Raw genomic sequence first — 23,892 nt, forward strand, 5'->3', positions numbered from 1 at the left:
TATGGCCATAAATAATGCAGAAAAAAAACCTTTTTTACCCATTTTAGCTGACTGCCATCCTAAGCAGCCCAATTGGGTGGTAAATCGCCCAATCTGGCAACACTGAACCTGACTCTCGACAGATGGATGTGTTCCACCTCCACCAATATCCATCTGGAGCTACACAATAGGCATATTTCTCCTAAGGCGTGGTTTATCAAAACTTCTTCCACGTGATTGGGGAAACACTTGGCTGATATTATTAATGAGCTGCTACTTTAACCACTCACAGATTTGAAAATACAGTTAAAATTGCCCAATCAATATTGATGAGTGAGTCAATGCCAGCTGCCATTGTTGCTGAAACAACTGTTGCCTTTCACTTATTTTTCTTTTTTTAAAATTATTCAACTTCACATCTTTGAAAATCCTGCGATCCTTAATGGTTCTTCCGCATTTTGGTTTGGGAGCAGGGCGAATCCAAAGGTCTTCCAGGCACTTGTGTGAGCTCACGAAGCTGAGTGGAAATACACAAGGATCTGGTAAGAGTCATTTCATTAGATTACACTTGGCTAACACGTTTGATCCAAGGCGACTTACAGTTATTTAGATACAGGGTATTGGTTACAGTACCTGGAGCAATGTGGGCTTAGGTGCCTTGCTCAAGGGCTCTTCGGCTATGGAGGAAGGGAGGGGTTAGTAAGGTGTGGGGATTGAACCTGCAACCCTGTGATCTACACTCCAACTCTCTAACCATTACACCACATGTCCAACTAGAGCACAGTGATACACGTTTTTATTTTATTTTTTATTTGACTCATTATTACTTTGGTTATTTTTATGACTGTTATGATCAGGACATTGCTGAAAGAAGAGCTTAACGCTCAGCTTTATTTCTCTGAATAAATCATGGACATTAAGATGATGAACACCAGAGATACCAGATACTAGCAACATTTATACAGAAATGTTATGTTTATGAAGGGGTCATATTGGGCTGAAACAGTCCAGGACAATGACTGTATACAAGAATCGCTCCAGAAACAAGAGTCAGCAATACATGCATAAGAGGTTATACGTAAGTGCAGTTAAAGTGGACCGGAATCGTACACGTACACGCCAGGGCTCACCGGCCATAGGGACTAATGGTTTCCCAGAGTCAGAAGACATTCACAAAAATATTCTTAGGTACAAAATGGGGTCCCAGATGAAAAAGGTTGAGAACCACTGGACTCAAGGCTAGAGACCAGCGAGAGGCCAGAAACCAGTAGAACTAGTTACAAGGAGGTCAGCAGGGGGGAGACAAAGGGGTCAGTTGTCCTTTACCCAAGGAGACAGGTGGATCCAGAATTGGGTCCTCATTACACTGAATGTGTTGGGTGGGGGAGGACTTTAAGATGTTGTCCTAAGCCCAGTCAAAGCATTCAGTGCCCCTGAATGCATAGTAGTTCACTTGTTCCGTTTGAGTTGACCCCTGACCACAGACTGAGATGATCACAGCGATACACGTGAAGTTTCGTGTTATACTTTCTCACTTTGTTTATTCTTTACGATTGTTATGATGAGGACATTGCTGAAAAAAAGAGCATAGAGCGTAAAGCTCTTCGTTTTATGATGAGGAATGCCAGAGAGAGACCAAGAGAAGAGACCACTTATTGTATTACTGTACTTTATATGAGAAGAGGTTATATTTGGACTGCAGAGACAGGACAGCCATACATACATACGGTGATATATCATGACTAGAGGTTACACTGGGCCTCCGTTGACCACAGTCAACGCAGTCATGTTGGGTAATACAGACCAGAGATGCATACATACAAACATTATGGCCAGAGGATAATCTGGCCCCCAATTGACCATACTGTAGCCAAGCCACTGGGGAGGAATATCACTGTATATGTACATTAGTGGTCTCCAATTATTTTTCTCCGAGGGCCAAATTATGTAGAGCAGGGTTGGGCAACTTTCATGATCAGGAGGGCCACATTTTTCCATCACCACTATCGGAGGGCCACATGAACACGGATCTGACAGCAACTCGCAGAGTGCAAGGTGCAGTTGGATGTTCACTGACTGCCCTTATTGCTTGGAAGGGAGTGTTCTATAGCCAACAGTCTACTTACAAGAAATTGATTCACTAGTGATGGTCATTATTTTTCAAATTGTGCTTTATGTACTGCCGGACTGAGTGAGGAGAAGGGCCACATGTGGCCCCCGGGCCTCCAGTTGCCCATCCCTGATGTAGAGCAAGTGAGGCTGCGGGCCAAACTAACACCGCAACCCAACGAGAAACAAGTTGGATTTTCGCTTTTTGTCTTCCCTTCTTATCTATATCTCTTATGAGACTGTTAGCATAAGATCTAACTCTCTGTGAATACTTTGGAGAGATATGACCCACTGAAGTTTCAGTGATCGAAAATCACACACATTTATGTTTTCATTTGTTCTGACCTCATGGCGGGCCAAATGTTTGCCATGCCCGGGCCGATTTGGCCCGCCGGCCTTTGTTTGGAGACCAAGGATGTACATACATTATGGGCCATTATGGGGAGTTCCATTGACCAAGACAGTTACATGTCCTATATGTAAACACACTCATGAGCAATGTTTATATTGGGACGAACCAGACCTAACCCAGAGCAGCAGCAGTCCATACATTATGAGTCTAAACCAGACTCCAAACCAGGCCAAGAGCAAGGACAGCCATACATACCGTACTTTATGTCTTTAACGTGGGCCGGCCGGACAATACCAGAGACCAAAACAGCGATGCGTACAACAGTAGGCTACATTATGGGCAGAGGTTTAATTTGGGATGAAGTCCAGAGCCCGGACACAGACATGGAGAGGGACAACACAACACATGTGAAAGGAATTTAAGCCACTCTGACCACATCCTGACTGGAGCACACCACAGACGGCTGGGCATGCATGGGCCAGACTGGCTCCAAAAAAACACCCCAGGCATTTTGTTTTTCATAAACTAGCCTCTCACACAGCTTCCTGCTTTTTCTATATTATAGAATTGTAATAGAATATTATGATTAGCCCTGTCCACTCTCTATTGTAGCCCCGTAATGAACGCTGTACCATCTAAGGTACGCTGTAATAGTCATTGAAAGGTAAATTACCACAGTACTACTCCACTATGACATAGCAAAACACAGTCATTCTGGTAACACCAAATTCATAATGTTGTGTTTTAAAGGGACACTGTGTGATATTTTTAGTTGTTTATTTCCAGAATTCATGCTGCCCATTCACTAATGCTACCTTTTTCATGAACACTAACCACCATCATCAAATTCTAAGTATTCATTATGATTGGAAAAATTGCACTTTTCATACATGAAAAGGGGGATCTTCTCCATGGTCCGCCATTTTCAATTTCCAAAAATAGCCATTTTTAGCTGCAAAACTGACTATACTTGGACCATACTAGAAAATATTTGTTTATTACTTAATCAACTTTCATGTACAGATCAAATTTGGCAAAAGGCAGCCCAGTTTCAATAAGCAGCATAGCTGCAGTACCTTTTTTGACCATTTCCTGCACAGTGTCCCTTTAACGGGTTTAAAGATGGACCAATGGGGCGCCCCATCTGAATTGAGGGCCAATATCTAAGTTAAAAAAACAAACAAACCAAATAATAAAAAACCCAACAAGTTCGGCCCCAGAGGAGTGTCAGCCCATTGGGAAAATGCCCTGCATACCAGATGACTAGTCCAGTGCAGCACACCACAGCATGCATGCTCTGTTACAGTTTTTCTCGATTGCCTACACACAATTTTCGGAATCGGTCTTCGAATTCTCAAAACTCTACACACAAATCTCCAAACCTCACACACAACGGGCCAAACTCTTCACTACCTCTGAAAAATGCACGTCTTGTCTCAAAACAATATACTCTCTTCTAAAAACCTCATTTTGTCGTCAAATGACACACACAGACAGTCACTACAATACACATTTGCAGACCCATTAAAACACTGTTGGGCACAGGGTAAAACTAATTTCTCCCAGTAACTTGGGCTTTTTTTGTTCTGGATTGCATGGATACTGTGACATAAGTTGGAAAAACTTCATTCCCACAACACACAAACAGAAACAGAAAGATTTTTATGTCTTTTTCACAAAAATAACACAAAGATACTAAAGAGGGTATTTTTCTGTAGTAAAATACTGAAATATTGTTTTTAGACTCGGAGTACACAGACGTGTATATATTTTACATATTTTTAAAAAATATTTAAAAATTGCACTAATGTATTGTAAAATATTGGGTAACCACATGAAAGTTATGTCTTGTATAACATATTTTTGAGTTCAAAAACTAAACAAATGGGTTTTCTCCTTGCATCCACTCATTTTTCATCAATATGACATGCAATGTGTGTCCTTATGGGGTGATGATTTCAGATTGTAAACCGGTATGAAGAGAGTTTGCCCATGTGATGAGGAAGTGAACATAGTTGCAGTTGATTGTAGTGTTGTGAATGACAGTGTGTTCCATGAGAAACCCAGTGTTTTTCTTTATGAAAATTGAGTGTAATCCAGAGAATTGTGTGTAATGGTGTGAAAAGAGTGTGTTTTAAAACTGGAATTTGAGTGTTAAGTAGGAATTGTGTTTAGTGTTCAGTGACATTGGTTAGGGGAGTTGGGAAATGGGTGAGATGTTCCGAGAATTGTGTGTGAAGTACCAGAACTTGTGTGGAGGCAATAGAGAAAAACTGTAACATGCAGAGGAGGATGGGAACAAGCTAAACTAAACTGAACTAAGGGTCACTTTACTCTTGGCATCAGGAAATACCTTTTCCCTGCAATATCTCAGTGCTGACACTCGTAATCAGACATGAGCGGAACTCTGAATGAACACCAGCCAACTGGCCAAATGCTGGTGAAATTTGAGTTTGTCAGGTAGAAAATGCCAACTTTCTAGACACTGTGACCCATTAGTGAGTGTGTGTTTGGCTAGTAAGTTAACTTCTTCTACTAGCCATTTTGGCTGGTGTTCCAAAAAAGTTAATTTATAGACCTGGACATGAGGCACAGTGCTTCAGATTTCCTCTATACTACACAAATAGAGGTGGGTTTCAAATGCAGTAGCCTACCATTTGTTTGCCATTTCAATCCTAATGCACTGACATTATTTCTTTCCCTGATGGGAGTGTCTATCCTACCCTGTATGAAGTGAGGCGTTGTGTGGGTAAAACAGGGCAGGTGTGTGTTATACAACCCAGGTCAGGGGTTCCGACAGAGGTGGACAAAGGGAACAGTTGTCCAGGGCCCATGGAGAGAGAGGGGGCCCAGAATTGGGTCCTTATTACATTGTATGTATTAGGCTGGGGGCCATTTCAGAGGACTTTGTCCTGGGCCCGGACAAAGCTGTCAGCGGCCCTGGTTATACCTACCTGTATAATGGGTTGGACAGGGCAGGTGTGTGTGATACCTACTCATATAATAAAGAGCAACAGGTTGTCCGAGAGGAGAGGAGACAGGAGTGGTGCGTTGGACAGGTGTGTTTATGTTTATCTAACTCTATAAAGGCCGGCAGGTTGTTGGAGAGGACGCAGTTGTGGTGTGTGTTGGACAGGTGTGTTGTTGGGCTGCTGTGTGTTTACCTAATACCTGTATGAAGAGATACATGTTGTCTGCCATTCCTATCCTATATGTACTAGGGCAGCACAATATATTGAAAATGTATCGAAATCGCGATATCAAGAGTGGCGATATGTGCATCGCGAAAATGCCTTGATTATCGTGAACAAGTAAAACATTTCTGTGCAGTCCAAGCACTTGCTGAATGTCAACAAATGCGCAAGATGCCTGCCATGACCAAAGCCACGCCCCCCACACAGACCGACAAATTAGTGACAAGAAAAACACTTGGCTATATTTCTAAATATCGTTTAAATATTGTTATCGAGGTATTGCATGCTGTTATCGAGTATCATTTTTTTTCTGATATCGTGCAGCCCTAATACAGTATGTACCTACCCAGTGTATGTTGTTTACAGTGCCTGACGTACTAGGCAGTTGTGTGTTTACCTACCTGTATTAAATCCTGCATGCTCGCTGAGAGGACGCAGTTGTTTAGCTGACGACAACTGACGTACTGGATGTGTATTGGGTAGTTGTGTGTTGGGCGCTTGTTGTTTACTCACCTGTATAAAGTCCTGCAGCTTGTCTGAGAGGACGCAGTTGTGCGTGTGGAGGAAGTCCCGGCGCGAGTAGAAGAGCTGGGCGTGATTGGCCTTCTCCGTGGGCGTCTCCAGGGCGCTGAAGACCAGCGCCCCCATCACCAGGTACAGCAGCACCACCGTCATGATGGCCAGCAGCGTGGAGCAACGCATCCTCAAGGTCAAGAAGTCACTCCAGGGGTCAAGGTGGTAGGGGTCACTCCAGGGGTCAAGGTCAAGAGGTCACTCCAGGGGTCAAGGTCGCAGGGGTGACTCCAGGGGTCAAGGTCAAGAGGTCACTCCAGGGGTCAAGGTCGCAGGGGTCACTCCAGGGGGTCAAGGTCAAGAGGTCACTCCAGGGGTCAAACGCCAGGATCGAATGCCAGGGTCACCACAGAAAGGCAGCCAATCGGAAGAAAGGGGGAGGAGGTCGTCAAGGTGACACGTCAAGGTGACATCATGGTCACAGGGGACACTCAAGGGGTCAAAGGTCAAAGGTCAGGATCGAATGCCAGGGTTACCACAGGCACCTGATCAGCCAATCAGAAACGGGAGGGGGGGGGTCACTGGAGAAGAGAGGGAGAACATGGGAAGGGAGTGAGGGTCTGAGGTGTGGTGTGTGTGTGTGCAAAAAAAGAAACACAAAATATTGGACACGTTTGGAATTATGTTTCTGCTCATATACTTTTGCTCATGTACTAAAGTGAAATGGTGATTTTTCAACCTCAAGTTCAGTTTTCAAAATCAGACATTACATTGATTCCAAATTACTAATTAGCTGTTCATTAGCATTAGCTGTGGTTGTATCACCTGACGTCTGACCCCCCCCCCCCCCCCCCCCAAAAAAAAAAAGTTATTGGCCCATCTACAGAACCGTCACAAGTCCCCAGTACTGACTGAAGAAGCTTGCCCCTTGATTTGCAGGGATGTCAAAAGTAAAAGTAAAGAGACAGTTTCTTTTCAACACAGGTAACTTATCTGAGCAACCACTACACCTGTGTACTTGCCTTGTGATCTGTTCTGTGCTGGCTGCTGGATGAATGTATCTACCTATGTTGTATACAGTACCTGATGGTGGGTTCTTGGTAGGTTTTTAGTGTTTTTCAGTACCAACACAGTCTATCTACCTCATAAGGTACAATGGATTAAATGGTGTAGCTGCAGCACCATAAATGTACTTTTACTTTTGATACCTCTGTTGATTTGCATGGTTCGAGGAGTCAAAAGAGTCGGCCCCTGCACAAAAAAAATTGTCTGCAACCTGTAGAACGCTCAAAAAAGTGCTTTAATGTTACTTTAACTGCTGCTGAGGACGGTGTCCCTGATGTGTTTGACATGCACAAATGTCTCTACTTTTCTCTCTGGGTCTCTGTGTCTCTTTCTGTAGCCGGAACCAGAGAGCTTGCAAATCAATCACAGCAACTTTGAGGGGAGCCTCAAGTACATGGACTATAGAAGTCCATACTGCACAGCAGGGGTGGGGAACCTTTTTCATTTGAAGGGCTATTTCAAATTCCTCCAAGGACTGTAAAAGTCCTCCTAGGGCCGTATTATGACCACAAACCAGGGGTAAGTTTTTCAAAAGGGAAGTTGTTAGCCTGTTAGCAACTTTGGTAGTTGCCAATGGGAAAATGCATTGAAAGCAACGAAGTAGCTAATTTCGAGAAATTCACCCCAGGATTTCCCCCTGCACTTTAGGCCTATATTGAAGGCAGCCGCCTTTAAAACAGACCCCACTTTCTCTGGGTACCCTGTATATGACTTAATTGTATTGAAAATGTAAGATTCTAAGATTCCTTTACAAAATATTTCATATTTCATGTGAAGCTGCAGTACAGCTGCTGTAACATGTCATGTTGCTTTAACCTGCTGCCTATCTTGCGCCACTTTGGCCCTGCTGTGGCCTACAGGTAGGACACTGGGTTTCTACACTCTCTGGCGACCTGTGCTCGATCCCCGCCCGGGTCATTTGCCAGTCCTTCCCCTTCTCTCTCTCCCCGCTCGTTTCCTGGCTCTCCTTCACTGTCCTGTTACAAAATAAAGACACAAAAGCCCTAAAAAAATATTTTTACTGGCATATGCATTTGTCTATCTCTGTTTCTCTCTGTGTTTCTACATGTCTGGTGCTGGAGCTGGTTGCTCTAAGTCTAAGAGATCACAATCAAGACTGTCATTTCTCAGTCAACACTGTCTGTTCTCTGTTATTGTCCTTCAGTAGTGGAACAAACCTCCAGAGGCAGCAAGACTAAGGTCATGTCTCTCAACCTTCAAGAAGCACCTTTAAGACTCTTCTCTTTAGTGATAATTAACTGCACTAATGTCTGAGCTGGCCCAGACCTGGAGTATCTCTAAGGTATGTAGTGTGTGGGTGTGTGTACTCTATTTAACCCTGTGCTAATGTACTTCAATAAAAAAAAACACTAACGCTACTTGGCGTCTGCCAAATGTAATGCAGTGTAATCTGTTGTAATGGCATGGCCACACCAAGGAGCATGTGATCAGGCAGAGAGGAGTCAATATACAAAATAACATTCATTTCCCCTTCTAATCTGCCATGATGTTGCTTCAATCGGCTTTCTATCCTGCTTTACATTACTGGCATGTCTGTTTCTGGTCAGCCGGACCAGAGATCAGAGACAGCACGTTATCGGCCTGCTGCAACTCTGACCCTAGCCTAAAGTCAGAGTTTAGGATTCCCAGAATCAGAACCAGAACTCGGTCCCACCAGCTCCACAGATCGCCCCTTTGAAGTTCTGACCCGACCCAAATGAAAACACAACGCAGGCACATAAAATAGTCATTCGGCTTATCTGTTCAAAAACAACCAGTGACCTCGCCGGGAAGTCAATGAGCATATCCCTCAAGCTTGCAGCCCGGCAGGCAGACAGGTAGGCAGGCAGGCAGGCAGGCAGGCAGACAGAAATACAGACAGGCAGGCTGGCAGACAGGCAGACATATAGATAGGCAGGCCGACAGGCAGGCAGGCAGACAGGGAGGCTGACAGGCTGACAGGCAGGCAGGCAGACAGACTGACAGGCAAGCAGGCAGGCAGACAGACAGGAAGGCAGGCAGACAGGCAGGGAGGCAGACAGGCAAGCAGGCAGACAAACAGGAAGGCAGGCATACAGGCAGGGAGACAGGCAGGCAGGCAGGCAGACATACCGAAAAGCAGGCCGGCAGGCAGACAGGCAAGCAGGCAGGCTGACAGGCAGGCAGGCGGGAAGGCAGACAGGCAAGCAGGCAGGGAGGCAGGCAGATAGGAAGGCAGGCAGATTGGCTGACAGGTAGGCAGGCAGGTAGACAGACCGACAGGCAGGGAGGCAGGTACTATGGCAGGCAGGCACTATGACAGACAGGCAGTCAGACAGGCAGTCAGAAAGGGAGACAGCTACACAGATAGACAGGCAGGCAGGCAGACAGCAACAGCTACACAGATATACAGGCAGACAGATAAGCAGGCAGATGGACAGGTAGGCCGACAGGCAGACAGACAGGCAGGGAGACAGCAGCAGCTACACAAATAGACAGGCAGGCAGACAAGCAGCCAGACAGACAGGCAGGGAGGCAGACAGGCAGGCAGGCAGGCAGGCAGGCAGGCAGGCAAGCAGTCAGGAAGACAGGCAGGCACTGTAGGCAGGTAGACAGACAGACAGGCAGCAGGCAAGCAGGCAGGCAAGCAGGCAGGCACTATGGAGGACATACAGGCAGGCAGACAGGCAGACAATACAGACAGGGAGGCAGGCAGGAAGACAGACAGGCAGGTACTATGAAGAGCAGACAGACATACAGACAGGGAGGCAGGCAAGCAGGAGGACAGGCAGGTAGGCAAGCAGGCAGGCAGGCAGGCAGGCAGACAGGCAGGCAGGTAGGGAGGCAAGGAGACAGCTACACAGACAGACAGACAGGCAGGCAGGCAAGCAGGCAGACAGCAGCAGCAGCAGCTACACAGATAGACAGACAGACAAGCCGACAGACAGGCAGGCAGGCAGGCAGGCAGGCAGGCAGGAAGATAGACAGACCAAGCAGGCAGGCAGGCAGTCAAGCAGACAGACAGACCATGCCGGCAGACAGACAGCTCAGCGCTGCAGCAGCAGCAGCAGCAGCAGCAGCAGCAGCAGTAACAGCAGTAACAGCAGCAGCAGCAGTAACAGCAGCAGGGCTGTTTACAGAGCAGATGACCATAGTGTGCTGTTCTGCGCTGCGCTGCGCTGCACTGTCCCATACGACTCCCCTGGCTCTCTGACACTCTCCAGAGCCTGTCAAGCACAGCTTTTTGCTTTTGCTTGCTTTGTTACTTTGTTACTAGGACTTGTGTCGTCAAGGAACTCACTCACCAAGTTACTTTGTCTCGTTGCAATTTAAAAAAGAAAAAAAAACCTGAACGATAACCAATGCTTTGGAGAGGATAAGATAGATCTACACAAGAGGATACTGGAAAAAAATCACCCTGGAAAAATTATAATAATAAAAAAAGAATAATTTGAAAATTTAAAAATAAAATAAAAAAAATATTTTAAAAAATGTTAAGCTGACACAAAATGACGGAGCTTTTTTTTTTTTTTTTTTTTTTTAAAGGCGAGAGCTATCAGGTTAAAACAATCAATGGAGTAGACCAAATGATGAAGCGGTCTGTGGAGATGTTCATTCATCCACTCATCCATCGGTCAAAAGAGTTTAGTTGTAGGTATCTGTACAATTTTCTTCAGCGGTGTCAGAAGTAAAAGTATAAAATATCCACTGTTTCCTTCAACACAGATAACTTATCTGAGTAACCAATAGACGTGTGTACTTCTCTTACGATCAGCTGACTCTGGCGAGTCTGATGAGTATTTGTTAGGCTTTTTCTATCTCATTAGGTACAATGGAGTAAATGGTGTAACCACAGCTATGTAATACCATGCACTAGTATTGTACTTAAGCCTTTTTTTTACTTTTTAATTTTCACATCTCTGCTTTGACTCTGAACAAGTAACTAGCTTCACACATCAGAGCAAGAACTTAAGCAGCCTCTCAGTGATAGAGAAGAACCATCCTTCAAGCTCCTAAAACGTACACTTGATTACAGCCAGAGTTGTATAAAGTATAAAGTTGTATAAAGTAGAACTGTTAATGATGTAATTACAACACCAGTGCTCAGCATTTATGCTTTCAATTCCTCTGTCACGCAGGGCAGAAAAAAAAATACAATATCTGTTTTCACTGACGGTGACAGATATTCGACAAATCTGACTACAGTATAGATTAGATTTTACATTTACACTTACAGACTACTACAACACAGAGCATACTTTTACATGTATCAACCGAAAGAGGCACACGGTAGTCATTTCTAGTCAACACTACCAGTCAGCGTACACTCAGTACATTTAAAAAACATCTCCACATGGATTTACACTCAAGTGAAGAATGAGTTATTAAAATATGAACTTACCTCAGTGGAACTGGTAGTCCATGCTGTAGCGCATGGTGTGTGTGTGTGTGTGTGTATGTGTGTATGTGTGTATGTGCGGGTGTGTATGGAGTTCCCTCTCTGTGGTTTGCAAACGTCTGTGTGAAGTCTCCTCTGTTTGGGACTCGTCTCTGACGAACTGGGAACTCTGCACTGTATTGGAGTGTGTGTGTGTGTGTGTGTGTGTGGTGTGTGTGTGTGGTATGTGTGTGTGTGTGTGTGTGTGTGTGTATGTGTGTGTGTGTATGTGTGTGTGTGTGTGTGTGGTGTGTGTGTGTGAAGGTGTTTCCCCATTCTAAGGGTGCTACATCAGCATCTGTCGGGACAAGGGAGTGTGTGTGTGTGTGTGCGCGCGCATGCACGCGTGGGGATGAGGGGTGAAAAGTAAACAGTGGGATGGGGATATGTTGCCTAGGAGATGAGAGCACACGTGCACAGACGCACACGCACAAACACACACACACCAGTACTGAGGGTACCGTACATCTGACTAAGGAATATGTTTTTGAATAACAAGGAATATTTTTTGGAGATAGGAGTACACACGTACGCAGGTACAAATGTGCGCACTGACACACACAAACACACACATGCAGACACACACACATATATCAGGACTTTGAGTATGTCTGTGAGTCATATGTTCCAGCCGTGGGATCACATCATGTACAGTGCTGTGGAGGCAGTCAGAACTGGCTGAAGCCCACTGTTGGCCTTCTCATAATTTATAATAAAATAAAATTTGTATTATTAATATTGTTATTGTTATAATAAAACAATGAAATGAAAACATTTATAGAAATGTGATATAAAACACAATGACAATGTTTCAATTGTCAGTTGTCATAATTATTCAAATATAGAAATACTGTATATTTAGTAGCCTATATTACACACTGTGTACATGGAAATAAATAAATGACCATGTTTTCTTCACCATCTTCAATGTGTTAGGGACATCAAGCATTTATAATGGTAAAATGCAACAACTGTAAATATACGGGCCCCCAAAATAAAATGGTTGGGGATCACAGGCCTATGTTGGTTTGTTTGTTTTTAGGAAAATCAGCACAAGATGGTGCACTAGATGACATTGCAATAACAGTTGGGTTTTGTGTCTTAAAAAAAACAAAACATGATCTTTTGGGCTTTTATGCTTTTACTTGAGATAGGACAGTGAGAGAGTGTGACAGGAAATGAGTGAGTGTGAGAGAGGAGGAAAGGATCGGCAAAGGACCTCAGGTTGGAATCGAACCCGGGACACCGGTGTAATGAAGCATCTTACTGTACGTAGGTCAATGAGCTCCGCCGATTGATGTCTTTAAATAAAGTTTCAGTCTTGGAATACAGGCTACAGCAGGCATACAGTATTTTGGCAGTCAGATTTAATCTGGCAGGGTAAAATGGTCACTAGGCAAAGGGGGGGGGGATGCTTTTTAACCCTCCTGTTACTATCATATTTTCAAACATCATGATCCTTGAGGTCAGTTTGACCTCAGTCACATTTAACGTGTTTGCCGCAGATACTTTTTTGCTATTTTGTTGCTAACATAAAAAGACCATTTTTTATATAAAAGGTTTACTAGAAAAAAGGGGGGCTTAACTGACCGCGGCACTGGGAAGGCAAGGCAAGTTTATTTGTATAGCGCATTTCATACACAGGTGCAACTCAATGTGCTTCACAAAAAAAAAACAAATGCAAAAAGAAAGGAAACAAGAAAGATGGGAAGGTTGATACTCCAAAATTGACATCAGTAAAACAGGTACTCCTTTGAGACAGAAGAACAATAGGCAGAAAAACACGAGCACAAGATAAAGGCAGCCACATTGGACCTATGGCATGCCTGCCCACTGTCCTAGTTGCATCATGAAATCTGATAATATAATGGACTAATATTTACCTTTGCTCGCAAAGCTGCTTTATTGTCTAGATTATGATAGTAAATAGTTTTAATGGCGGACACTAATGTTATTCAATGGTTTGTTTGGCATTGAGTCAACTAATGTATGCATCTAATATAACAGGTGCATTGTATTTTATCTCTAGCCTATTACGGCAGATGGGGCCCTTCGACTCGGCTATTCACTCTACACTGAAAACACTCAACTTGATCATAACAACACTGACATAGTGTATTACAGAGTCAATACACATTCAAACTTTATCGTTTCAACTTTTGTTTACAATAAGGTTATAATAAAATAATTGTAGACCGAAAGGTTGTGATTAAACGCTGCAAAAGTGGACAGTGTGTGGGAGCTGTCATTAAAACCATGCAACCCTGTTAGTATAACTTTTGTCTGGGTAGGTGTATTATTTATGGACAACAAAGTGAAATTATGAATTCTAAAACTGTGTAGGTCTACCCAAATAATCTGCCTCAACATGTAGAGGACAGTCCATTATCTTAACTCCCGCCCTCAACCTGTGCTTGTGGCCTCACGCTTCGAACCCGGGTCACCGGAGTAATGGCACTGACAGAGATGTTACCACTGAAAATTCGATGTTTGCCGTTACCTCCATTATATGCCCTTAGATAAATAAACGTGCTAAACACCTTTAATCTTATCCTTTAATCCTGATTGTTTTCATTACGTATTATACTGTAATGTTTTTGTATTGGTGCCGTTTGTCTTAGTGATGGATTCGATATTAGACTCAAGGATGTTGTGTGACCAGTCGTGGACAATGTGTCTTTAACAAATCCTGCAAGCAGGGCCGGATTAAGATGGCCTGGGGTCCCTAGGCTACAGGTTGCTGTGGGGTCCCCCCGGGAGGCAAATTTTGCGACAAATTAACATATACAGTGGTATCATTATGAGCTAGGAAGTAGAGGGTAACATGTCTACCAACTGTAGTCAACATGGCAGACAATTTTTTTCAATATTGCATCTTGTCATAATTCATAATTTACCACTTTTAGGCAGTCAGGGCCCCCCTGCCAGGTGAGGACCCCTAGGCTGTAGCCATATCTAGGCTGTGTGTTAATGCGGCCCTGACTGCAAACATGCATCATAATGAAGTCTCAAAGAAAGGAAAGCAAACGCTTGAGGCAGTGTTGGTTCAAGGTAACCCTTTTAATCCATTCACAGAGCATAACATCTGCTAACAGTGGCAAGGCAACAAAGCAGTACAGTACACACTGACACAAACACGCACAACTCTCCTCAAAAGGAACATTCACAGTGTCTCGTCTTAGTCTGAGTACAGCTTATATATGAAATAAATTAAAAGACAAATGAACAGGTTTCCGGGGGTTGTGTCTATGTTTCAGTAAACTCAAGTTTTGGACCGCAAGTGTTGTATGAATATATTTTTGGCAGTGTGATTTAAACTGGCAGTGTAAAAGACACTTTCTTAAGTAATTGACCTTGGCAATGGATATGAAGGTTATCTTAGGCTTTTGAGTGGAAAATAAGAGGCCCTTTTCAGACAGTAATTGCAAAGTAACACAAGGCAGCACAGAGGATGATGGTTCTCAGATCATCGAGTTCTCATTGGCTACTTTATCTCAACGGCTCTTTCCCTTTAGCATGTGTGTACATTCAGACCTGGACTGGGGGAGAAATTGGGCCCGGGCAATTTTGGCTTAAAGGGGCCCCTCATAATTAGTGGCGCAGAGCTGACTCACCGATGGGCCCTACACGCTCGTGGGCCCCTATTTTCAGAAATGTAAGGGTGCGGGGCCCCACCGGGAAATGCCCGCTATGCTAGATGGCCAGTCCAGCCCTGTGTACATTAGTGTAAATTATGAGTGCTTGTAAAGGCTGAGAACGGCTCCGCTGTAGTCTCGGCAGGTGTTGACGCTAAATCACCCGTGTACAATCCAGCCACCTACAGTGTTTACGCCTGCTCTGAAGCACCACGCCACACCACCTATTCCTTTGAATAGTCCGTCAGTGGAGAACAAGGCTCTCAGGACTCATGACATGAGGATATTGGGAAGAGCTGTAAGGACTTCTCAAACTAATTCCCTCTTATAAATGCCAAAATGCAACAGGCTGAATTTAAAAGAAAACAAAAAAGGTGGTAAAAACAAGGCTGTGTACATTCAGTGTTGGGATAACCAAAACAAAAAAACAAACAAAAAAAGACAGGAGAAGAAATGGACATGTAATGTAACACAAACACAATGAAACGGAGGAATGCGCTGACAAAAAAAACAACACGATTAACATATCAACACCATTTCTGCAATATATTAATCTGGTAAAAGTAACAACAAAAAGAAAAACGAAGAAAAGAAATGAAAGAGCTGCTCATACACAGTCTCAACATATTATGCAAGACGAGGAGAGGCACAAAGGCACACCACATATTGCTAGGTACATAGAGGCAGTATGACGAGGCACACACCAAATATCGCTACGTTGGCTAAGGCGCGTGGTGCTGCTCTTATCTTCAAGGCAAAGTGGAAATCTGTCGGAATATTGGAGTAATACAGAGAAAAACAAAGTGAGGAGAGAAGAGGAGATATGAGAGAAGGATAGCCAGCGAGAGAGAGAGAGAGAGCGAGAGAGAGAGAGATGGCGAGCAGCACCATACAAGGAGAGGAAAAAGAGGCTCAGGTTGGTTGAGTCATAGGCAGAGAACACAGACGCAGATACACACACACACACGCACATCTCACACTCTTTCACACACTCACTTATTCATTTATTCATCTACGGCAGTGCGATCCTCACAGCATTTCAGCCAAACAACTATAAATAATAAGACTATTGAAAAATAAATTCAAGTTTTTCTCTTATTCTTTTGTAAAGCAGGATTCCCTCCTTAGCTAAAGCAAAACAATTATCATCATTCAATTCACTCATTCTCCCTTAGTTAGTTAATGTGCCCCAGACATAGGCCATCAGTACTTGTTAGGCTTTTAAGACTTCACGACCCTGTCAGCTCTCCCAATCAGAATCGAGTAAGATCACACTCGGGTGAAAAATAAACCCGTGTCTGCAGGCAAAATTCAGTAAGGCCACTTAACGTGTAGGTCAGTGGTTCCCGAACTTTTCACCTGGGCCCCCCGCTTTGGATTTCAGAATATTTTCGTGACCCCCCCCATCCACCATAGTTTTGGCCTATCAATGGATTTCTAGCAATATTAGCGGATAAACTATTAATGGAAAATAGTTTGTCTGCTAATATTGCTAGAAATCCACAGGACAGCAAATACATCAATTAACCATACAAGTGAATGCAAGTCTTTTTGTGCAGGTGAATATTAAAAGAGTCTGCAGCAGGCAAAGTGGTGTTGATGCATCACTTGATGCAGCTGGTGTAAGAGTAGGTGGTGGTGGTTGACATCTATGGCGTCTAACTCTGTCCCAACAGGAGTCCATAACAAACAACCTACACATGCACAACACACAAGAAAAAAAACACATGTCATTCACAGATGAGACTCAGTGAACAATACATCGGTTCAAAGATCCAATGCATTTTAATATTATTATTATTATTGTTTAATTATTACCATGTTACTATTGTTATAAATGATCTACTGTATCACTAGTATCACCTGACCTGAAGACACAATCGACATTTTGGAATGAGATGATTGCAAAACCAGCAGAACATCAAATATTTGTATTCATATGATTATAAATGTTACAAATAGATTAGATTAAAAAATAAAATAAAAAAAAGTTATATGGGTAACACTTTACTTGACAGCGGCGTCATAGGCAAGACATGACAGTGTCATCGTAACTGTCATGACACAGTCATGGACGAGTCACAAACATGAAAATTATGTCAAGGTCATAAACGTTTTATGTATTTTTTGAAAAAAGGTTTGCACACTCCTTTGGATTTTTTTCTTCTTCAAGTAATTTCTTCTTCTTTTTATTCATTGATTCAATGTCAATGACGTTTCGACCTCTCTGTCTTCCTCAGATTCACCGGAGGAAGACCGAGAGGTCGAAACGTCATTGCCATTGAATGAATGAATATAAAGAAGAAAAAATAATTTAAAGAAGAAAAAATCCAAAGGAGTGTGTGAACCTTTAAAAAAAAAAACATAATCTTTTTGTTCAGCACCAGGGATTGTGCACAAGTAACTCTCTACACATAAATGTTTCATGGTCATGAAAAGTTAACATTGTCTTTACTGTAACCATTTGTCATAAAATGTTTATGACACTGACATAATGTTTCTAACACCCATGACTGCGTCACGACACTGCCATGTCATTAGGGCTAAAATTCACAAGATCAATTCACAGGGAACAAGATCGATTTCCTTTTTCTTTTTGTTTAATTTAGGTATATGGAAAATACCCAGTAGGTATTAGTCAATTAGGCCTAGGCCTACTAATTAAAAACTAGCAATCTGTTAACACTGTCAAGCCACAGCTCTTTGAAATGTTTATGTAAAAATAGGCTACAGCATCTTTAGGGGAAAATCCTGGCACCAAGAGGGGAACGGATTTCATCGATTCGTTCGCTTGCCTTCTCCTCTCTCATAGTAATGAATAGCAAAGTTTGTGTCTATGTGTCCCTACCTAAGCAGAGGTCATGGGTCTGTGTGGCCGGGCTCCTCTGGTGTGGGGAGGGGCACAGCTGGGGTGCCCAGTAGCCCCCTCCTCAACACATACGGACACGCAGCACCACTGGGGATATCAGCAAAACCTACAGGGAGATGGAGAGAGAGGGGGGGGAGGAGAGAGGGAGAGAGAGAGAGAGAGAGAGAGAGAGAGAGAGAGAGAGAGAGAGAGAGAGAGAGAGGGGGAGGAGGGAGGGAGGGAGAGAGAGAGAGAAAGAGAGAGAGAGAGAGAGAGAGAGAGAGAGAGAGAGAGAAGGAAAGAGGGGAATACACAGAGTGGGACAGGATGGAGAGAGTGAGAGAGAAAATATCACATAAGATAAGCACTTAGAGTATCGATCATTTCTTTGCTACAATTTTATGACAACGACTATAATTTGGCAGTCATGGGTAAGCGGTTAAGGCGCCAGGCTTATAGCACAAGGATTGGCAGTTCGATGTGTGTGTGTTTGTGTCTGTCCGTGTGTGTGTGTGTGTGTGTGTGTGTGTGTGTGTGTGTGTGTGTGTGTGTGTGTGTGTGTGTGTGTGTGTGTGTGTGTGTGTTGACCCCTCACCTTTCATGACGACCTCAGGCAAGCCGTAGGGTTCGTACTCCGTGTCGTCGTAGGCAGCCGACATGCGGTTCCGGCCGCGCCTGATTCGGTCAGCCAGGTGGGCAGGGTTAGAGGGGATGGGGAAGGAGCTGTTCAGCAGCAGAGTGTCCTTCAAAGTAAAAGTAAAAAAGGTCAAAATTATATCACATTTTGTTTGGTTATGATATTAGAACTATGCTGCCATCATTACAATGTTTTATTGGATTTTTTTTTTTATACTAGAATGGCTAACACAAAATGAACAGTCAGCATTATTGTCCATTTTTTCACATACTACACGAGAAATTGGAAGTGATGTTTTTCACTGCCCTATGCATAATCCAAATCATTCGGTTTTGTCTGTCCAATTCAGATTGGTGATTGGCTGGTTGAATTGGACAGGTAACACAAGGTCGTTTTGGAATATGTGGCCCTAGATTGTAACTAATGAATCCCTTTAGCTCAGTGGTTCTCTTTTGAACAAACGCCCCCTTGGTTTCATCATGAGCCTGACAACGCCCCCCTTAGTATTAAAACATTAAATGCCCCCCAATGGCAACTAAGCACAGCCCCCTCTCAGCTGTACCGTCCCCCGTTGAGAAACACTTCTAGCCCATCACTGCGCCTAACCAACATACCTTTGCTGCGGATGAGTCCGGTGATGGACATGGCGAGTCCGTCAGCTCATCATCATCCTCCTCCTCTTCTTCCTCCTCTGTCTGTGACGTCTCAGCATCAGTCTGTGTGCCAGCGTCCATAATCTCAGCTCTTTGATGACCGTTAGAGGTCAAACGATCACCACTCTCCGCCGTCGTCATTTCTTCAGTTTGAGTGGAGATGGTCTTCACTTCCTGATTCTGACCCACTCTCTGGTGACCAATCACATCCTTGTGACTCTCCATCGTCACTTCTGTCTGAGTTGAAGTGTTCCGCACGTCCCTTTTCACTTCCTGTGCCTCGTTGTCATGGTCACCGTCATGCCCTTTGACCTGGCCTTCAGTCGATGATTCCCTGCAGGCCTCCCTAAGGGGGGCGTTGAGGTTGAGGTTGGAGGCGAGGTTGTCCTTTGGTGTACCCTCACCCCTTCTTTGGTGTGCGTGTTGGATGGTGTTTTGGTGGGCTACTTGCAACCTTGTGGCCGAGAGACTCCCCGAACTGGTCGCTGAGGCATTGGGGGCACCGGGAGTAGCAGCGACCCGGGCCGTGACACCTGTCCTCAGAGTGACCCCGTCTGCTTTGGTGCGCGCTGCAGTGACAGACGCGTCCTCAGATGCTCCCGCATAGCTGCCGCTCTGATTCGCCTGATTGGCTGCGGCAGCACTGTTAGCTTTGGCAGCAACCGTGGTGGCAGCCACAGCGGTGACGATGGCTCCATTGCCTTGAGACTCAGACTGAGACTGAGACGGAGGCCGAGGGCCTGCTGGAAGCCTGTGGTCCTTATCGGCCTTCTCTACCTCCGCTGTTTTGGTCTTGTTGTTGTTGTTGTTATGGAGCGGCAGCAGCTGATGGGGCTCTACTTCTGTGTTATCAGCCGCGATGTCAGTCGGAGAGGCAGGGGTCTCGGAGTCATCGGTCCGTCTTTGTGGCGATACTGATTTAGCAGCAATGGTGGAAGTGCAGGTGTGTGGTTGTGGAGGTGCAGGAGCGGAGGTGGAGGTGTGTTTGTGTGGAGGTGCAACATTGCTCTGCTGGGGGTGTGCAGCGTCTGACTCCTCGGCTGACTGGCCGGGCTGCATCGTGGACCTGTGGACAGTTCAGATCAGACCATTTAGATGGGAAACTACAGCAATAGACATTCAAGACATTCACACCCGTCATTGTTATTTGGGTTTATGTCAGGGGACGACATCCAACCACATGCCATGAAACAGTAATTGCCAAAAAACAAAACAGAACAAGAAACAAAGACATTAGCCCATTATCTTAATATGGGCCAGTGGTTCCCAAACATTTTCCATCATTCCCCCCTCAGAAAGTCTGAATGCCTCCGTACCCCCCCAGGGGGCGCGCGACCCACTTTGAGCATCTTAATATGGGTTGAGCACAGCACCCCTGTTAGTTTGTTTCATTCAACATCATTGACATTAATTTAAAAATTAAATAAACAAAGATCAGCTAAAAACAAAGTATAAAGGTTGTAGAACTGGATTATGGACTTTTTCCACGTAGCCGGATATTACAAAATATGGATATTTATTTCTCCTGCTTAGGTGTGAACGCAACATGCGGGTAAAAATAAAAACTCTATTGTAACAGGTGCGTTTTAGCCGGATTTTTGATATGTGGATTTAAAAACTTTGTTTACGTAGAAACCAAAACCAAAACCAATGCATTTTCAAAAATATCTGGCTACGTGGAAACAGCACCTTATTCTCAATAGTCTCGATCACCAAAAGAAAGGGGTACGACATAATCACTGCGAGAATTGGGGAGTCACTCCATCCCTAACTTCATCCTCAAAGAGGGATGCTCTAGTCATTAATGGTCCAGTTTGAGCCTACTTGTAGCATCATTGTCACCATCTGACACTGCTCACAGGGAGCAGATGAGTTCATCTGTGTTTAGACAAGACACCATCAGCTGCCAGTCTGACACATCTGCCCTCCTCATTCCAACAGCTTGCTGGCAGCACAGACACATAAACAATGGGTGCATTACCGCCTTAATTGCTTTTGCTCAATTCATTTTCCCGTAAGTCTTACATTAACAATGACGGATGACATCATTGATGACAAGAATAAAAATCCTTGGGCTTTTGCAGAGTGCCTGCCGGAGCTGTCGGTTGGTGCTGGTGCCGGCCTGGCTGATGGTTCTGGATTTGATAAACCTAACCAACACCTTACCTTCCCCCTTATGCATGGTAGTATAATCCAACTTTGGTTGAGATTATTATTATTATTATTATTATTATTATTATTATTATTATCATCATCATCATCATTATCATTATTATCATCATCATCATTATTTTAACGGGTGCCCCCTTGAACCAGGTTAGGCATAAATGCAACTTTATCATGTGTGCACTGTGTGCTGTGATATGATGCATCATAATGAAAAACATGGGGATTTCCGGGGACAGTAAGAATGCTTAAGAGACGGTGGCATCACCTCGTATCCAGAAGGTGTGCGTCCATTTTGTTTCCTCCAGCGCAGGACAGCAGGATGTGGTCCTCCCTCACCATGACGATGCTGCGGCTGCTGATGCTGATGCTGCTACTGCTTCCGTCCCCATGGCAACGCTCCTCCTGCCCTGCCGTCTCCTGGGGCAACAGGTCCTCAGGGGGCTCCTGGGATGCCGCCCTCCACAGCTCCAGCTCCTCAGCCTGCTGACGGTTCTCCTCACTCAGGCGATGGAGCTCACTAATCAGGGCCTGCAGCTGGGGAGGGGAGGAAGAGAGAAGGAGAGGAGGAGAGGAGGAGAGGAGGAGAGGAGGAGGAGGAGGAGGAGGAGGAGGAGAGAGGAGAGGAGGAGGAGAGGAGGAGGGGAGGAGAGAGGAGAGGAGGAGGAGGAGGAGGGGAGGAGAGAGGAGAGGAGGAGGAGGAGGAGGAGAGAAAGAGGAGAAGGCATTAGGTGAGAGGAGATGAGAGGAGATGAGAGGAGACATGAACAATACAAATGAGTCGGCACACCACAGCCCCGTTTATGTCTATTTTGCCTTTTTTTGTTGTTGTTTTTTTTAAACAAAATTATTTTCAAACCGTGTTTAAAGGTGGAACAAACATGAAGAGTGACTCACAGCACCCAAGCCAACAATTGATCGCTTTCACACTTCACATCACATAAACAAGATACAATTATCCATTTAAGACTCTTGCACATTAAACGCTTTAGTAAACTGTTTAATAAACAAGTGGATATTTGAAAAACATTTTTCAAAACACTACATTTCAATGATTCCACTAGATACGAATTAAAGTAGTTCAAAAACATACAAAAACATCTGCATATAAAAACAACTACACAGGTGTAAACACACAGAAACTAAACACTCATTCATCACGGACACAACCATCGCCTAACATCTCCCTACGTTTCCAAACATGCTGCGGTCACACAGCTTATACAGTAATTAACACACACAAACTGCATCCCTAACGAGGGGCTCCTTAACGAAGCGCTCCCTAACGAGCATGTTTGGAGTGTTTAGGGTTATATGGTTTGAGTAAAATGCTACCTCTGCTTATGGAATAGGACTCTAAGTACCTGTTGTCTCTCTCTCACACACACACACACACACAGACGCGCGCACGCACACAGGCACACAGGCACACAGGCACACAGGCACACAGGCACACAGACACACACACACACAGACACACACACACACACACACACACACACACACACACACACACACACACACACACGCACACACGCACACACACGAGCAGGACTCTCTAAATACTGTAAATACCTGTTGCTGCTGCTGCTCCTGGTGGAATGTGGTGTTTGAGTGGGCAGAGGTCTGGTCTTCCTGCGGCCTGTCATCTCCGTCCTCGGTGATGGAACGCAAACTGGCTCCTGCGTCACCAGCGTCCTGTGACACTCTTAGCTGAGCTGAAGGGGACTTGACTGAGAGGGCAGAGTTTTCGTCTCCCTGCGGTCTGGCCCTGACCTTAGAGTTGGGACATGCAGCGTTGTCCGAGGGTAGCAGATGCCTTTGGCTGGTAGTGGAGACTACGGTATTTGTTTGTGCATGGGCTTGATCCAGAGTCTGAGCCTGGGCCTCAGCCTGTAACAAGCAGAGGGCAATTAATAGACAAATTAATCAAAGTGACACTCTTGACGTTTGATTAACACTACATCAAATAAAATATTACTACTGTATCATCAATGTTTTTATTTCAGGTATTTTAGCCACATTTCCTATGTACAATTAATCACAGATAATCATAATAAAAAATTGAGGAGTCAAAATCGTCAAAATAGAAGTCAAAATACATCGAGACTGAATTCTGTATTATCTGTGATTAATTGAAGGAGTAGTTTTAAGCCTGCACACCATTAAAAAAACATCTGACCAGGGAGCAGGACAACCAAATGACTAGATAGAGATGAAACAGTCTGCTTCAACCAGGATTGTTTTGCGCCCACTTTTTTTATTTTTACGTTACGCAAAATAAAAAAAAAGTGGGGGCAAAAACAATCCTGGTTGAAGCGGAC

General features: G+C 44.3%; 2 protein-coding genes across 2 annotated transcripts in view; both read right to left on the reverse strand.

Annotated features, from left to right (window-relative positions):
• Positions 1–6,458, reverse strand: part of kcnk4a (potassium channel, subfamily K, member 4a) — a 20,444-nt gene extending 13,986 nt beyond the window's left edge. The window contains exon 1 of the mRNA XM_063189915.1: positions 6,148–6,458. Coding sequence (XP_063045985.1) covers positions 6,148–6,336 — 189 coding nt within the window. The 5' untranslated portion in view covers positions 6,337–6,458. The remainder of the gene's footprint in view (positions 1–6,147) is intronic.
• Positions 6,459–15,737: 9,279 nt separating this feature from the next.
• Positions 15,738–23,892, reverse strand: part of si:dkeyp-115e12.6 (centromere protein F) — a 64,162-nt gene continuing 56,007 nt past the window's right edge. Inside the window, exons 15-20 of the mRNA XM_063189916.1 lie at positions 23,144–23,461; positions 21,837–22,105; positions 19,364–20,468; positions 18,708–18,855; positions 18,113–18,239; positions 15,738–16,958 (exon numbers count right to left, since the gene is read on the reverse strand). Coding sequence (XP_063045986.1) covers positions 18,124–18,239; positions 18,708–18,855; positions 19,364–20,468; positions 21,837–22,105; positions 23,144–23,461 — 1,956 coding nt within the window. The 3' untranslated portion in view covers positions 15,738–16,958; positions 18,113–18,123. The remainder of the gene's footprint in view (positions 16,959–18,112; positions 18,240–18,707; positions 18,856–19,363; positions 20,469–21,836; positions 22,106–23,143; positions 23,462–23,892) is intronic.

The sequence above is a fragment of the Engraulis encrasicolus genome, chromosome 23 (assembly GCF_034702125.1).
Source record: "Engraulis encrasicolus isolate BLACKSEA-1 chromosome 23, IST_EnEncr_1.0, whole genome shotgun sequence".
NCBI lineage: Eukaryota > Metazoa > Chordata > Actinopteri > Clupeiformes > Engraulidae > Engraulis > Engraulis encrasicolus.